Raw genomic sequence first — 18057 nt, 5'->3', positions numbered from 1 at the left:
AGAATTTTAATTTCTTTATTTTTATTAATATTTTACGGTTTCTTTATATTCGGTTTTTTTTACGATTTATAATAAATTATTATTCATTAAATTTTATATATTTTTTGATTTTTTAAATTAAATTATATTAAAAAATTATTAATAACAATTTACGAAACTTATTAATTTGTTAAACTTTTTATAATAAAAATTTGTCAAATTTTCATCCATTTCAAATCAAACTTATTTTAAAAAAGTTGTCTGAAACATAAAATAATATATATTATATAAGTTTCATATAGATAATATTATAAATCATCATAAAACTCAAATGATATATAAATAAAATATATAATACTAAAGTGATATAAGGTTAATAATATCGTAAATGTTGTAGTTTCGTTCAATTCCATTTAGAAACTCAAAGCATAAATCAAATCAAACTTGTCGATTTTAAAAAAATCTCAAAAGGAATCAATTTGGTTCAATTTTTGGTTATTTGTTATAATAACATTGCTTCCAGCAAGAGAGATAACCAAGTTAAGGCTATATTAGATAAAATTAACTGAAAAACTAGTCGAAAACTAAAAAATTAAATTATTAAAAGTATTTGATAAAAGTAACTATTGAAATAATTAAAAAGTGTAAAATAATAAAAAAAAATAAAGACATGATTTATTTAAAAAGGTAAAAGAAAAATTTAATAAATATATTAACGGTAAAAAAATATTAAAATCTACCAAAGAATAATCATAAAATAATAAAACTAGTAAACCTAAGTAAGTTATTAGGGAACATAAGGCCATCTATTCTATGTCCACTAGTAAACCTAACTCACCTACTAGAAAAGAGAACAAAGAATCAACATCTTTTCCCTTTCTTCTTTAACTTTACCATTTTTCACGTCCATACATGATTGTGGCACAGCAAAGTATAACATTTAATTTACTCTAAAATCCTATAGTAAGTTATTATGAAATAATACACAAGTTACAAGTAAAATCAAATATAGTGCCCATTGTGGCATTAAAGAACATTTTTGAGGCGCTAAATTTGTAGAAGCTACCGAAGAGGTCAATCACCCTATTTTCAACTTTTTACACTCTGCAGAAGAACCTTTTCAAGATGAAGGGACAGGCCAGTGAGCTATGTGTAAAAATAAAAAAATAAAAAATAAATAAAGAAGCTCGCCGTGTAGGACGAATTGCCGAGCAACATGCCAAACTCTTGAAACATGCCAGCAACTGCCACCATCATCATAGATTTAGTCTGTTCGCGGTCGATTAGGACCATTCTTATTGCTTCTGTATAAAGGTAATAGGGATCCATGTTTTTTTCTTCCATAACACCGCCAATAAAGAATAAACAATGACACCATGACACCGAGGGGAATTGCCCATCTGTTTTTATCACCAAAAGTATTATATATTGTATAATGATATGAAAATACCAGTATTCCATGACATCTCATAACTATTCACAACTAAATAAGATATTGTCAGGTGAGCATGGTTTAAAAAAACATGAATAAAAAATTTAAAAATAAGGAACCAAGGTGGAATTTAGACAAAAAAAAGGGGGGGGATTCACATTTTTTTACCACCCTTAGTTTTACTTGGCCATTGATGATTTCAACAAGTCACTGTGTGAGATACATGAATCAAAATGCAGAAGTTTAACACCAACTGTTATAATGCCAACCAATCAATTATATCTAAAATGGATTTTAAAAGCAACTGATGCAAAGGTTTTAACATAAATTCAATTCGAAGTGCCAATGGAAAAAGTTCAAATTACCTGTCAAGATCCAGGATTGGGCTGTAAACAACAGTTTCCCAAGTTGCAACTATAAAATGCCAAACTGGGTTATAGTAAAGTGACTCTGCCGTCCAAAACATTCTTGTGTATGTCTCCAGAAATATAAAGAGCGCCCAAGCTCCAATTTCAACTAAAATGAATTTTATAAAAAAGCGGCCAATCACTACCATAACCAGGGAGAAGGCCACCAACCAATTGAAGAGCCTGTGATTGTACTCCTTTATAAACAGAGACCGAGACTTCCCCATCATCTGCATATATCCATTAGTCACACCAAGGCACATTAAGAATTTGAACCAATTTCAATTCAGGAAAATTATGAATTGGCATAATTTATTTACTTCATGGAGAATTGAAACAATTCTCCATTTTTAATGTTAAATAAGCCCACTGTATGGCCAAACAAAGGTCAACTTGGAATATGTAAGGAATACTGTCCCACCTCCACTATGAAAAGAGAGATGCAGACAGACACATGAAATATGAAATTAATTATTTCTATGTAGTGAGATGAGGCCCCAAGAACTCTGATATTCAAGTAAATACAAAAGGTAATCATAGCAAAGAATAAGCCCCACAACAGATTAGAATAAGACAAGACACTGTTAATTGTATCAGACCTTCATCATGCGTAACTCGTAATTTGTTTTTGAAGGTCCCACACATTCATGCTCAAAACTACGATTGCATTGCAGGAAACCTGCATTAAATTTTGCCAAGGAAGGAAGTTTGAGAACTTGAAGCTGATCCATTTTGTCCTCACATCTGGTGTACAGCGCCTCACAGAGCCTTGAAGATTGATACTCGTTTTGCAAAACAACATTCTTATACACCTGCATAATTTTCCCCAGTAAATTTGAAGTATAGATCATCATATTCAAATTCCAGGACCAAAGCAGAGCAAAGGTCCAAAGATCACCAAATCAACAAATATAATCCTGATATGATATCATCAGACATTGATGTTGAGAAGCTTAAGTACATGATTCTTCAAAACTTCTCACAATCTCACTGTTCTGACTCTCCCACTGTGCACCCCATGGTAAGATTCAATTAGTAGCATGTCTTAGCTATTTTCTAGACAGACATGCTGCTCTATCTAATTTGGTTGAAAACTCCATCAACAAGATGAAAAATCATATACAGGATCTTCCAAACATATCAAATACCAGGAAAGAGAATTTATTTATTAACTTAATTCAGTTAATTTTGCAAAGAACCTTTAGACTTTGTATCTAAAACAAAATATATTTGATATAGAAAATCACTGAACTAGCTTTGGCAAATATAACTTTAGTTGCTAACTGAATTCACAACAGACCAATGATATTTTGAGTTCTTAGTCTACTATAATAAATTAATAATTCAAACAATACCTGTTGTATTTCTTCATCCAGCTGCATAAATGATTTCTTAGCATGGTGACGACCAAAATGCTGCTGATCAAAGACTTTTGTGACTTCATCTCTAGACCTATCATGGGCCCCTTGCAGAGATTCCTCAGGAAGAGGTAGAACTAATTTTGCCATCTTTTCACTGTATAACTTCAGACATTTCTCAAGAATATTCTTGTTGAAAACCTCCACAAGAGAGCCTGTTGATGGAATCTCTCCTTTGTTCAAGGCTTCAAGTATCTAAATTTGAAAGGTCAAAATCAAAGTGAATTAATGGAGATGCACAGAATGAAGTCACATCAAAAGCATTATTTTATTTAATCATTAGTCTAAATCTGGCCATATTAGAACTGACAAGAGTGAAATATTCACAAAAGAAAATTCTTATAACAGAAAGTGAAAAAGGTAAAATTATGAGCACCTTGTTAAGTGTCAAGGTTAAAAGTATTACTAGGAACAAATAAATTCTACTCTCACATACGAAAACAATTGCAAAAGTCTAATTCAAAAATTTGGTTTCCAATTGTTTAAATTATTCATCATTAGATTGTCCATACAAAAACTTAAATTCAAAAGTAGAACTGCTTCACAAGCTGTTCTAATCTTTTTTTCAAAGAAAACCAACAATAAGATAAAGCACTATGAGAGATTCAGCCAAATTTGTCCTACTTAATAGATCTGCTGATTCTATTGTACAATAATTATGAGATGAGAGAACTTGCAGACTCTTCTGTAAAGGTTCTCCATAGATGATTTAAAGAAATGTGTATCATTCTGTGGAAAACTGTTTCAATATTAACTCCATACCCAACTATGATTAATTTTATTATTTCTCCTCTAATTGGAACACCCAAAATAAAGTACCTGCTCCAGAAAGGAGACAAACTCCTTCCCGTTTAGAGTCTTTCCCTGTACAATCTTTGGAGTGATTATGCTAGCAACAAGCTCTTTCAATTGCTCCCTTCTCTTGACATATAATTGATCAAGCTCCACATCCTCCATATCACAAAGCTTTGTCCGCTGGATATGTGGCTGTTAAGGTCAAATTTCAACAATCAGTTATATCAACTAATGTAATGGTTTTAACAAAAGTTGAAAACTACATTTAATATTGCAAAACTTTCCATTAAGAAATATGAATACATACATGGCAGCTACTATGCTAGGCAGGTGGATTAAAGATGCGAAGAAAACAATAGAAATTATTAATTTAAATAACAATACTACAATATCATTCTTCATGACCAAAAAAGTCAAAGGTCTTTCCCAATGACACAGCCTTAATAAGGAGAATAGTTAAATCACCATACAAATAAATAACTCAGTCTTAACATGCCTTATTAGCTTAACCTGCCATTGGCGTTTCTCAAGCACATTTCAGAACTAAGTAGTAGACAAGAAGCAACACAAAAGGGCTACAAAAATGGTTTTGTACCTAATACTAGCATGTCTATAAATATGAAGAGTGACTAATTGTAATTTGTGCTGGATTGCAGCATTCAATGCAAGCCAAGTTTGGGCACTAATAGAATTTATAAGTTTATATTCTAATCCCAAATTTTGACAATGGAATGAGAAGTTAATAATGTGTCCTCCAGCAGACGACCCAAGATTTTTGTTGTGATGGCATGAAGAAAGCCACCCAGGCAACATGTTAATGTCAGATAACTTAACAGACATTGTTATTTTTCTTTGCCACGTATATGATTGACAATAGGGTTTGCTACAATGACAGTTAAAAATCATTCTGTCTTCAATGGAAATCAATTGATAAATAAGATAAGTTTCATCTTGATATCATTTTATTTACACTCAAAGCTCCATATATCAGAAATCCAGATAATGAAACCCAAATTACAGTAGAAAGGATAAGAAATTAAAGAGAATTTGAATTTTGAACCAAGGGACACATACTTGCGGTAAGCTAAAGGCAGTACTGTTGTCACCCATAACAGCCAATGAATCTCGGATTTGATTGACCTGACGAAGTTGACTTTTAGTGTTATAAAACATATTCAATTCCAGACTAGTACTATTTTACTGATAATCGGAAATTGAATTTTAGAAGATAAAATACCATATCAATATTTTTGTTCCCTGCAATTAAATAGTAAACAAAGCCTTCCATCAGATCATTTGCTTTAAAACAAATGGAAAACCATACAGTGGAAAAAGTAAATTTCATGCAAAGCTGAAAAAATTGGTACAAACCATCAGTATTGGGGACTCGTCTCAGAGCTTCATTCACCATTTCTTGCACCGATTTCCCTTCTGCAAATAATTAAGGAACATATCAGCATCCAATAAAATGCACATGATAGATGTCAAGGTCGACTAACTGGCCTACTCATGCAAGAGCACTTTGAGTTTGAAGCATAGTCAATGCACAAGCCTATTTTACCATATGTTGGAATTCAACTTTTATTTGAAGGAATGGATCGCAAGGATCAAACTTTTGACCACTTAATCACAGAGGCTCGAATATCATGTCCAGGACCAACCCTCCTAAAGATTAATCTGTTAGGTGAAGACTCGCGAATGGTTTTATTATGTCTCTAATAATGGACAAGTGCAGCAACAACAGATGCAATGCGTAGAATTCAATACTAACCCAAGCATTTAATAGATGGTAGGTGAGAAACTGGGAAAAGGAGAATAAAAGACATGGCATGGAAAAAATAATAGAACACAAGCAACAAAATTATTAACTTGTTCAGATTCTATCTAAATTATGAGAGGTTGGGGCTGAGATTTTGTTGTGGATATGATTTTTTTTTTTTTAGAAAAAGGGGGGAAGGAAAGGCATTGGGGCTATGAACAACATCCCAACTATGTTGGCACCTTGCTCACATCCCATCCTATGCCCCCACCCCACCTAAATTTATATATCCAAAAGAGATGAAACAAAAAACCACATGGGGGGACTATACCAATACCCATGCTACTGTAAGGCAAACCAATACTGAGGAAGCCCTTTAAAATTACAGGCAAAATGAGAGGAGCAAAATACGGGAACATCATCCCACAAAAAGAGTTCCTGTTAGATACAGCAAAGTTAGCTAAAGAATCTGCACATTGATATAGGCTGAGATTATGTTAGATTATTCGTTGATTTCTGTTAATACTTCCTTTTATTATCTGTATAATATTGGTAATTAGGCTAGAATATTTCTATGATTTTGTATGATTCCTTTTATATTTTTTGGGATCTTTCTTGTACAATGTATCTATATAATTGTAGGTTGATGGGCTGACTCTTATGCAAGTTGTTCCCTCAATTCGAAGTCTCTAATTTTTGTCTGAAGTTGGTATGGTACATGTTCAGTGGGCCAAATAAAATCTTTGTTCACCAAAGAGAACCCAAGTCCAGTCATCTCCTTATTGTCCCTTCATTGGCCCTAGGTTCAGAACCGCAAATCAGCCTCTCCCTGGGACACCACCACCAAACTCGCTGCCAGTGCCATTCACCTCATCAGCCTTTCCTCTGTCAATTTCAGGGATCAATTGTCCAAACCCCTCTTTGTGAGGGTACTGTTTCTCTAGGTTTTTATTTCTCATGGGTTCAACACCAGGTTCACCCCACGATTGATATAGGCTGACATGATGTAAGAATATTTTTTGATTGCTGTAAATATCTCCTTTTATTATTTGTACATAATATAGGTAATTAGGCTAGAATGTTTTCCTGATTATGTATGATTTTTTCCATATCTTGGGGGATCTCTCTTGTGCAGTATATCTATATAATTGAAGGGCTGACTCTCAACTCACAAGCAAATATTTCCCTAATTCAAAGTCTCTAATTTGTCTCAGGTTAACTTACGCAAAAAATCACGTTGGATGAGCCATAAGAGCTTAGCAGGTTCAAATGCAACATCCTGACCCTATAAAATATCCGAACATTCAAACAAAAATCAAATTATCAATGACAGTTTGCATAAAAAATAAATAGAAATAGAAAGAAAGGAAGATTAGATCAATGGTAACAACGCTAAGGTCTTAGCTTTTACCTTCACTCTGTTCAACACACCGTAGTTGCAAATTTAGTATGTGCAGAATTTGTGAATCAAACAAACAAAGTTAATAACTACAATTTATCCCCCAAAAGATGTTTTACAAAGCAATATTAAAAGGATAAGGAGAGCAACGTTGATAATTCAAGATAATACTATTATTAACAAATAAAAAGTTCATCAAGATGCAAACCTCCCATAAAATTCTTCAGCAAGCTCAACCGCAAAAGAGAGTCGAGAGATGTCAGCCTCACGTATCTGAATACACAAAGATAACATTTCAGTCTAACCTATAAAACAAATAAAATGAAATATGCTGGTTGAAGGGTTCAAGATTATTAAGTCTTTACCAAGTAAATTGAAACTAGATATAAGTAAAATTCTGATAATCATTCAACCACTTGGGAAACCCTGCCTTAAAAGCTAGTTGTTAAGTGGGAGAACCAAGCAATTGAATACCCACCGAGCATCCCAGACTACTCGATGTGAGACTTAGGCACCCCATAATACTCAAATCCCTATCAGCTTTTTTATAAGAAAAATGATTTGTTCAATGGTTCAAAGCCAAACGGTAACCCAACATTTGTTACAAATTTAGAATTGTGAGTACAAGGTAGATTTATTCTGTCCACATCAGACCAAGGTAATTTGTTGATAAAAGTGGACCAAAAATAAAGTGAATAGATAGATTTTATCTCTTCTCCCAGCTTGAAGTCACACAGAACCAGAAGCCAAGAGTGATACTTTCTCTCTCTCTCTCTCTCTCTCTCTCTCTCTCTGAGGTATTTGAGAGACTTAGTTTTCTCTATTCCAAGTTAAAACCTACCCTCTATTGTTTGTTTCCCTCTTATTCTTAATGTACATTGTTCACTGTTCTAACTAACTAACTAACTATCAATACAGTCGTCAACTGAGTATATTAAAAACAACTGCTGATATTTGGGCATTGGGTCAAGTTTCTAACATTAGTTTGTCTCGGTTGTCTAGAAATCCTAGCAAATATAGCAAGTCTAAATAGAGTACAGCCCTAACAACAACCAATGTTGCACATCATAGGACTATTTATAGTATTAGAATTAGTCATCAAATCATGAGGTAAGCTTTGTCCACTATTTTATTTTTTCACAAATTATTTTAATGACTGAACAAGCTTTAACTTCATGGATTACCAAATCCTTTCTCCAATCCATACTCAGTACCCTTGCTTTAAAATCATCCCTAATACCAATTCTTTTGTCCATTTAACGTTACAAAAAGATAAACAACAGAATAAACCAGAAATTGGGAGGTGACAACAATAACTAACCATCTCGGGCAAATTATATATGAGCACGGAACTCAAGACAGTTGCCAAAGCAAATATCCTGCAAAAGCAAACACAAGAAAAAGCCAACTAAACAATCATATATGATTCAACACAGAACACAGAATGCATGATCTGAAAGCAATTACCGATCATCATATACATTGGACTTCCCAACACTTTCAAATCCTTCTGTATCAAGGTAAAAGACAGAAGTTCTTACTCCATTAATATCCAAATCTATAGGTGTTCCCCAAACCCATATTCCTGGAGATGTGAACCAAAAGATTTAAAAATATGTTGTAAAATATTATATCCAAATAAGCATATCCATGAGAAAGATAGTAATTTCTATCTACCTTTTGTCTTTGTGTCACGCATGTGCCCAACACCAAACCCTAACAAAAAAAAAATCTCATTAAACCTTTCAACCAAACATTTACACCAAAACAATCCTAAAATTTGGGTAATAAGGGTAAAATCTAGAAGCTATAAAAGATACACCTTCGTAACAAGAAAGAGAGAGAAGTTGATTAAGCAAAAAAGATTTTCCAGAACGATACGGTCCAATCACCTGATAAAAACAACCATAAAATGATAAAAGCTGAGCCCATAAACAGGTAAACAGTGAATTAACAACATTTCTTCAATACTGCACAAGTTTACATCAATGTGAATCACCAATCAAATTAATATGACAGCGGGGTTACCAATAATATTAAGAAAATCATCAATTACAAAAGAAAAGAAGATGAACTTATCTTCACAAAATAAGGCTTCAGTCCTGAACTAATAGATTTACACTTATCTAACTTGTAAACTATTTAGACACTCTTGGAAAGAGAAACGATCAGGACTCTCTCGTATTAATTACTAAGATGGAAGGGTCATGTAATGTACTCGTGTTATAAGAAAGAGAAACCACAAAAGCAAAATTAATGGACCCCTACATAAAATGACTGTGGGTCTTAGTATAATTGCTTTTGTGTCCTTTTTCTCTCATAATATGACCTGATGATCCTGATTTGACGAGGAAGTGAAAAACTGAAACCATTTGAGAGAACAAATACCAAGATTCACACTATGTGGAGATGGGGAGAGATTGGATCGTCAACTTGTGTAGTTTTTTTAAACTACCATAAATTTTAATCTCTCTTATGAAGTTTTTTCTCTCATCATTTGGGGAAGAAAATGATCCTCTTAAACTATGAAATATCAAAAGTTCTGCAGTTCGGAAAACACTTGCATTGTAATAATCCATAAAAGGCCAATTCGTTTGAATATGTTTATATGGCCACACTTTGTCTCAAGTGCAAGAGGTCAAATGCCTTGAACTTTACATTCATGTTTGAAGTTGAACCAACCACTAGCCTGCTTCTGCCTATCCAGTGTTATTGTGTTAGAACAAACAAATTAAAGCAAGTGTTCACAAAGCAATCAGCATTCAGTGACAAACACGGAGAAAGAGAAATTGCTAACATGGATAATGTTAATCAACATAATAGCATTAGCTAATCCCTCCATCATGAATCAATCAGTCCATCCCATATTTCATGAAAGTTCATATTAAAAACATCAGGTGGAATCCAAAAACACAGATAAAGCAAGCTTTAAAGCAAGCCTTGAACTTTACATTCATGTTTGAAGTTGAACCAACCACTAGCCTGCTTCTGCCTATCCAGTGTTATTGTGTTAGAACAAACAAATTAAAGCAAGTGTTCACAAAGCAATCAGCATTCAGTGACAAACATGGAGAAAGAGAAATTGCTAACATGGATAATGTTAATCAACATAATAGCATTAGCTAATCCCTCCATCATGAATCAATCAGTCCATCCCATATTTCATGAAATTTCATATTAAAAACATCAGGTGGAATCCAAAAACACAGATAAAGCAAGCTTTGAAGTTTAAGTCAAACATACTGCCACTGCTGCAATTGGGTTGGTAATTTTCTCAATAGCCTCCAAACCTTCTCGTGAAAGACGAAGTTTCGTGTGACCAGGATCAGGTTCCACGATGGGAAAGCTGTAAATACAGAAATTGGGCAGGAATAAGCGAAGCTCGCCCCAACTTGAAGTAAAAAGCACTTCACAGAAAACTAAAGAAACTCCAGCATACAAAGCCCTAGAAGAGATCACTAAAACCATGCTTATGAACAGAATATGCAGTATATAATAGAAGCAATAAAGAAAACTTGCTCATTATTCACACCAATAACAACAAACATAGTCCCAGACTCAAAATACACCTACCTTCAAACAAATAGAAATAGAAATATAGACACAGTACAATGTTATCATTGGCACCATTCTAACATAAAGAGAATACCGCACTGAATCTACACATATCAACACAACATTGTCAAGTATTAATCTGAAAATACTCTCTCGCCGTGGCCATAAGTCTATAGTGTATCTCTTTTTCCTCTATTCATATTTTGAACTATTGAGGCCGTGCATTCAAATTCCTCTCCCTAACAAAAACTAACAAACTAACAACTAACATTTGCCGATAAAATAAAATAAAAAACAAAAAACAAAAAAGCGTACAAGACAAAGTACAATTAACAACATATCTCCCATGTTACTGACAAAAACTCATCCTATGACCTCTTTCCGTGTGTGTGAAACCATGTTAGCATTGATAGCACTGATTGAAATTCATGGCGCGTAATGAATGAGGAAAACAACGAAAGCACAGCGAGGATCTAAAAATGTCAACGAAAAACAAAGTTTGGGAGTTTCTAACGGTTACCGGTAACGAGATCTCGAAAATACATAAAAAAAATTAAAAAAACTTGAATGCAAGTTGAACATAGGAAGAAAAGTTAAGAAACGAAAAAGAAATTAGTAATTCACTCACGCTTGGTGGAAATTGTCAATGGAGGAGGAGGAGGAGGGAGTGGGAGAGAGGAAGAGGAAGAGAAGAAGCAGAAGAAGAAACGGAGACTCCATAATGCAGAGAGAAAGGTGTCTGCGTTTGTGCCTATGTGCGGAATTGAAAGGAAGGGGATTGAAGTTGAAGAAGTTGGAGGAGTGTGGAAGCAATGGTATTATTCATGACCAAGGGAAGAATGTGTCAGAAATGGGAAAACTGGGATCTGAACAAGTCCTCCAGATTGGAATACGTTTTCTTTTTCTTTGTCAGCGCTAAAACCAACCCTTGAGAATGAAATCCAAGGCCCAATACATACACGAAAGAGAGACCAATGTAGATCGGCCCAAAAAGCAAACAATATTCTAGTACTTTACTATAACAATTATTAATCTTTGGAACTTATTCTAGTACTAGTTTATGGTGAGTTAATAATTCAACTTACTTTAGTTATTTATTTTTAAATGTTATTTTATAATTTTTAAGGGTATAAAAGGAATTTAACCATTAATACATCTTAAAATGAGTTCATATTTCTTATAATTAGGACCAAAACAATAGACTCCTTTGTTTCTTATAAAAACCATCAGAGAGAATAAGCTACTTTTTTTTTCCCCCTATTTTTAGCTTCCTTGATTTACTTAAAATCTCTCTCTATCTTTTTTTTACTAGATTATAATTTTAGGTGAAAAAGAAGAAAACAACACATCACAAAAAAATAAAACAACTGGGATGTTCTATTTTTTTTTTCAAAAGCTAATAGATTGCTATACTCAGAAAATATTAAAGAAAATTATTACATCTTCATCACTCCTTTATGATATATTATTTTAAAATTCGTGCACTAGTTTTTAAGATGATAAACTATTGTAAGTAAATTCAAATATTAAAAATAAAATAATATGATTACACAATCGTTTATATAGAGTTATGACCAAATAATTAAATATGTTATTTATATTATTTTACATGAATGTGTGTTTGGAAAAATTAACTTCTAAGCTAACTGTAAAATTCTAAAGTTATCTAAAAACTTAAACTAAAAGTTGAGAGCCGAAAAAAACTAAAAATTGTATAAGAATTATACTTAATTATATGAATTATGTTCTACGAGTACTTTATTTTAACTCACTAATTATGTAGGATGTGGATTCTATTTCTATAATATACAACTCATTTATTTAGTGATCAACTCATCACCTAATTATAATGATTAATTATTAAACTTATAACTCACTTAATACATAATTATATTTTATTTTATTTATATTGATTTGTGTGATTTAGTTACTAATCCACTAATTTGATAAGTGATTCATTAATCCAATATTTCGACCAAGTCAATACCGATCTTATTTTATAAACTATAATTATAACAAACACTAAATTGCCCAAACACATACAATATTTCAGTTTGGGGCGGGCAGTGTGGTTAATATTTTAAAGACAATTGTTTTCTGCACTTCCCGAATTACTTTCTGCACTTCCGAAAATGCAGAGAAAAAAAAAAACAATTTTTAATTGTCCCGTCTTTTCATGGGCTCCAAAGAAACGGCTTATTCCTATTTTTCTTGGGCCAGCACTTGTCCACGACTTGAACTTGAATAAAAACTGGACCATTCCTTAATAAGTGCATACTGTTTATACATTAATGGTAAAATTGTTTTGTGTTTTACTCTCATTTTCAAATGTATTTCTAATAGTTTTTCAACAAAAGCTGTATATAATTTATTCTGTCATGTTTAAATGCAAATTCAGGACAGAACTACCTCACCATAATGGCATTGAAGATATGAAGGAGATGGTGGTCCTCCAAACTCGTTGAAAATTTAAAAGTAGCTGTTAAAATTATGTTCAGAAAAAATCAGTACAGTTCCGTTAAAATCCGTATTTCACCCTAAAAATTTGTATTACAGTTCTGCACCTAAGTACGCAAATTGCCAGATACGTTTGACCACATCCAATGGTAAAATAAAAACAGGAATAATTGGTATCAATAATGATATTTATAAGTCATAAATATTTCAATCCGAACATACTTACAAGTTACAACGCCCAGTGCCAGTGGTCACCAAGTACTCCTAAGTAAAATAAAGTACATATCTATCATTTTTTTTGTTAATATATTAATAATGTCATGTGATTTATTCACATATCTTAAATATAAATTTACGCTATTTTTTTTGGTATCACAAAGCTTGTTCCTTATTTTCTCTCTTTGCTCCAGATTTATCTCGTCTTTGAGGATGTGACAAAATTAATCTTTTACTAGAGGAAAAAAAAATGAAAATGTGAGCAAGATGAAAGGTTTATTTTTATCAGTAAATTTAGATTGTTAATAATGGAAACTTGGAAAGGTTGAACAAATGAAGCACAGACACTCCAATCCCTTATTATGTCTGATGTTCGATATGCGTTTGTGTCAGTGTTCGTTCGACACCGACACGATACTCATACTACGTTTTATATTTTAGATATTACAGATATCCATATCCGTACTGTATCCTGTGTGGTGCTTTACAGGGAACAAAAGAGTGTAATGGCAGAATCACAAAAACAAAACATGGTCATCATGAACCATAAAACGCGACTCTCGTGTGTGTTTTGCACCGACACAAACTTATAATTTCAATCTTGCTTACACGCACTTGTTACAGAGAGCTTTGAAAGTGTCAAGTCACGGGAAAGAATGCTTCTCCTTTTTTCCTTGAGAAAATTAACATAGCAGTGAAGTACTGATCTCATCCTGCTTTAGATTAGGTTAGGTCTATTTGTCTACTGTGGTCCACTGCTCCCCATTCAACGGTGTAATCATGCATGTATGCACAGGTTCAGATATTATTAATGTCAAGTTAACACGCAAATAAGCACTCACTATTAATTATATTTTAATTATTTTATTTTTACAATATAAAAGATGGAAAGTAATGTTAATTACTAATATATATATATATATAGTCCATTTTCCTATTTACAAAACTCAATTATTTAATTCATTAAAATTTAAAAAACTGATTAGTAACAATATATTTATTTTAAATTTATAATTTTTTTAAAATTATTCTTATAATTAATAGTTATCTTTCTTTTCAAGTGTTTGTGAATATATTTTTTCTTTTTCTAAATCAGTGGTATTTTTAGTCCAAAAAAAATATTTTAAATTTTATTCTTATAAATAAGAATGGAGATTAGAAAAAATATATGATATAACATGTTCAACAGTTATCTAATGAGTGTAGATTAATTGACAATAAATTATATTTATGGGAAAATATTTTTGTTTCATCTTCACATTATATATTTATTTGAAAAAAATAAAAATTTTAAGTATAATTAATCATCAAATCAAATATTAGTGTCATAATTAATAAAAAAAAATTGCGAAATATACCTCATAATTTCCGTGAAAAATCAAAATGTTCAACAACTAACACTATATAAATCATATATTATATCATGTTAACATTCTTCCCGGAAGTCTCTATGACTCTGTCACAAAAGTAATTGATTCTTTACTTGTTTACTCCGTTAATGTTATAAAGAAAATTGAGTTTTAGACATGTTAACAATGTCAATATATACTCTTTAGTCTATACATTTGGTACTTTAATTTATAGTATTTGTGGAGTGGGGACGAACGCATTTTCACTTTATAGTCTATCTAAAGTGAATTAAAGTTACAAGTTTGAAAAAATGATTGACTTGTGTGGCAAGCACCTTATTATTTCGGCCTTTAGAAAAGTTGAAGGAACTCTCAATGCCTTAGACACGGCAAGTTCAAATTGGATCTCTTTTAACTGCTAGAGAAAGAACCTGACAGCTTTGAGGAAAGTCATCTTGCATATTTACAACACATGATCATTAAGAAAATACATACATGCATGATGCATACCATCTAGATTTGTTCAATTTAACCACGTTTCTATGATGTATTTGAAGTTAAACATGTAATATATGTTATTCAAATAAATTAAATATTTTCCATGACCCTCTCATGTACATATAAAAGTAACTAGAATTAAAAGTTTGTTAAAATCATGCACATTATTTATATGCTTTAATTTATAATAAGATTTAATAATATAAGAAAGACTTGCTCTCTTGATACTTGTATGATATTCCTTATCTTATATGTATGTTTTTTATGGTTATTTTACTTAATATTTTTTTATAAAACACCAATCTAATAAATCTTCCTGTTATCGCGAGACATTAATATCTCAATAATTATACATATCAAATTTTAGATAAATCAAATATTTAAATGTGAAGCTTTATAATTGATATTTTTTAATATTACATGTTAAAATAATTTTGACAAATGACGTATCAGTTAATTTTTAAATTATGTAATATTTTATTTATCTGATTTAGTCTATTATTTTTAAATAATATTGGATTAATGAAGCTCAATATTCTTAAAAAAATAATGAAGTGTAACCATACTTACCTTTGAAGTAAGTAAATTTCTACCATATGAAAAATAAGATTAATTAGAATTAGGTATCAAGATTTAAGAACCTTTATATTTAGTAATTTTTTACATTTATTAAATTTTATCAAACTAATAATTATGTGAAAAATCATCATAAAATCAAATAATTTTGAAGATTTTGATATAATAAAAAAATTATAATAATTTGAAGAACTATTTTATTTTATTGCAATACAAAATAAATGTTACTATACTGTAGTTGTGTATATATTATAGTAGTATAAGATACTATTTTTTTATATAAAAAAATAACTATGATGATTTTATCCAAATTGATGGTGCCAATTGATTGCATTGCACGTTATTCCTTTTGGCTCGTCTTTCCATCTCATAGCCTCCGGCTTCTCAAATCTCTATGCAAATAAACAAACTTGGTTAGTAGGATTTAGGAGATTATTAGTATATAAAATAGCAACGTTTCATATACCTTCAGCCTTGAAACGGCAAAGTTATAACGTTTCATACCCCAAGTTGTTTTATACCCTAAGCCTCGTTGTTCTCAACAAGAACAAACAAATACTATTAATTTAATACGATAATAGCACTAACAGATACTTAGTAATTATGTGATAAACAAGCAACTATTAGTTTCAACTTAACACAATTACTCGTATATTAACGAAAATATTGATTATTATTTCGATAATAATGCTAATATTTATTATAGTGATATAAATATTTCTTTTAGATTATTGAAAAAAAAATTGAGAAGAAATAGAAAATGAAAAGACATTAATAATTTAGAGAAAAGTACAATAAAAGTAAATTAAGCATAAATAGATTTCACATTGAGAATGTGACAAATACATATACATCATCACCTTGAAATTCATAATGTATGTTTTTGGAAGTGTGATCGGTGTTTTCAAGAGTTGAGTAATAGTATTTTAATCAAGAGAAAAATGACTATCAAGTTTCTTATTTATAAATTTTTAATATTAACGATCGAGTTTTATTCTTTTGACATGTGTATAATTAATTTTCAAACTTCTTTTGACATGTGTATAAATAAATAATTAATTTTTAATAATTGTGACAAGATTTGTAAGATAAATGCAAGAGAATAGTTAATAATAAAATTAAGATTGTGTCATAAATTCCGTCCAATAGTATAAGTGTTAACATAATTATGTTTGTGATGGTAGTTTTTGGATATTTTGATTATTAAAAAATAAAGATTGAAGACTAAAATTATGCATGGTAAAGATTGAAGATAAAACTATTTATAGTAGAGATTGAATATCAAAGTTATTAACAATGAAAATTAAAGATAAAATCATCAATGATAGATATTGAAGACCAAAGTCATCGATGATAAAGATTTAATAAAAATTTATAAGATTAAGGATAATTATAAATTATACTTTATAAATACAAAACTTGTATGTTATAATAAGAATGAAAACTTGTAAATACCCTTATATCATAAGTCTCCCTTTCACAAATCAATGAGTTGAGTTAGTATAATGCTCTCAAATATTTCCTCTTTTCTTCCATAGAGGAAATTCCTTCAATGATATTCTTTACTTCCTATGACACCTTTCTCATTCAATGTTCATCTCTTCTTTTTATAACATCTTTTATTTAATGCATATTATTAGTTTGTTTGATTATACTTATAATTATATATTTTAGATCAAATTCAACATTGAAAATTTAAAAGATTGACCCATAACTAAAGACTTATAAAAAAGATACAGGACCTCTTAATAAATTTTTTTCCTCTTCATTAATTTTCGATGAGATTATGTTTGTTGAGATAATAATAATAATAATAATTTAAGAAAATTATTACTATTTATGTATAATTATGAATCTTTGGGAATATATTTAGTTATATGGGTCGATAATACTAAAAAAATACGGGTCGTTAAATAAAGTAGGTGAGATGTTTCTTTCGGAAGGTAATTAATGATTCTTAAAATAATAGAGGGAGAGTCGCCAAATTCTATAATTGTACTTAGAACTCGCTTAAAATTTTATTCCGAGAATGATTTTTTTCTCTCCATATATAACACTTAAATTTAAAACAATATTTATTTTTTTATAAGATTTAATTTATAATATTTATAATACTAATTATTTTTAGACAAGAAATATCTTTCATTAAAAGAAAAAATAAAAATATATTAATAAATTATTAAAAGAAAGAAAAATATTAATAATAAAGATAATTTT

General features: G+C 30.7%; 1 protein-coding gene across 2 annotated transcripts; it reads right to left on the bottom strand.

The window, feature by feature from the left end:
• Nucleotides 1–821: 821 nt before the first annotated feature.
• On the bottom strand, nucleotides 822–11648 carry LOC114372197 (guanylate-binding protein 4-like). Of its 2 annotated transcripts, XM_028329647.1 has the most exons (17): nucleotides 11373–11648; nucleotides 10433–10535; nucleotides 9012–9081; nucleotides 8867–8905; nucleotides 8657–8774; nucleotides 8511–8568; nucleotides 7398–7462; nucleotides 7202–7208; nucleotides 7015–7075; nucleotides 5403–5462; nucleotides 5269–5288; nucleotides 5106–5171; nucleotides 4056–4223; nucleotides 3174–3431; nucleotides 2418–2630; nucleotides 1777–2048; nucleotides 822–1379 (listed from the first exon to the last, which is right to left on the bottom strand). In XM_028329647.1, exons 1-17 carry the CDS (start codon nucleotides 11462–11464, stop codon nucleotides 1244–1246), a joined length of 1806 nt encoding a protein of 601 aa, XP_028185448.1. In that variant the 5' UTR covers nucleotides 11465–11648; the 3' UTR covers nucleotides 822–1243. The 2 variants fall into 2 exon arrangements, with proteins under 2 accessions (XP_028185448.1, XP_028185449.1); XM_028329648.1 differs by lacking the exons at nucleotides 9012–9081; nucleotides 11373–11648.
• Between the last annotated feature and the right edge of the window lie 6409 nt (nucleotides 11649–18057).

Source organism: Glycine soja, chromosome 10, assembly GCF_004193775.1.
Source record: "Glycine soja cultivar W05 chromosome 10, ASM419377v2, whole genome shotgun sequence".
NCBI lineage: Eukaryota > Viridiplantae > Streptophyta > Magnoliopsida > Fabales > Fabaceae > Glycine > Glycine soja.
This window is presented reverse-complemented; position numbering and strand designations above follow the sequence as displayed.

Excerpts from the sequence above, each read along its gene's own strand:
- LOC114372197 (XM_028329647.1), bottom strand. The coding sequence starts at position 11,464 with ATGGAGTCTCCGTTTCTTCTTCTGCTTCTTCTCTTCCTCTTCCTCTCT. Across the intron at positions 10,536-11,372 it reads ATTGACAATTTCCACCAAGC|CTTTCCCATCGTGGAACCTG; the intron begins GTGAGTGAATTA and ends CTGTATTTACAG. Across the intron at positions 2,049-2,417 it reads ACGAGTTACGCATGATGAAG|ATGATGGGGAAGTCTCGGTC; the intron begins GTCTGATACAAT and ends GGATATATGCAG.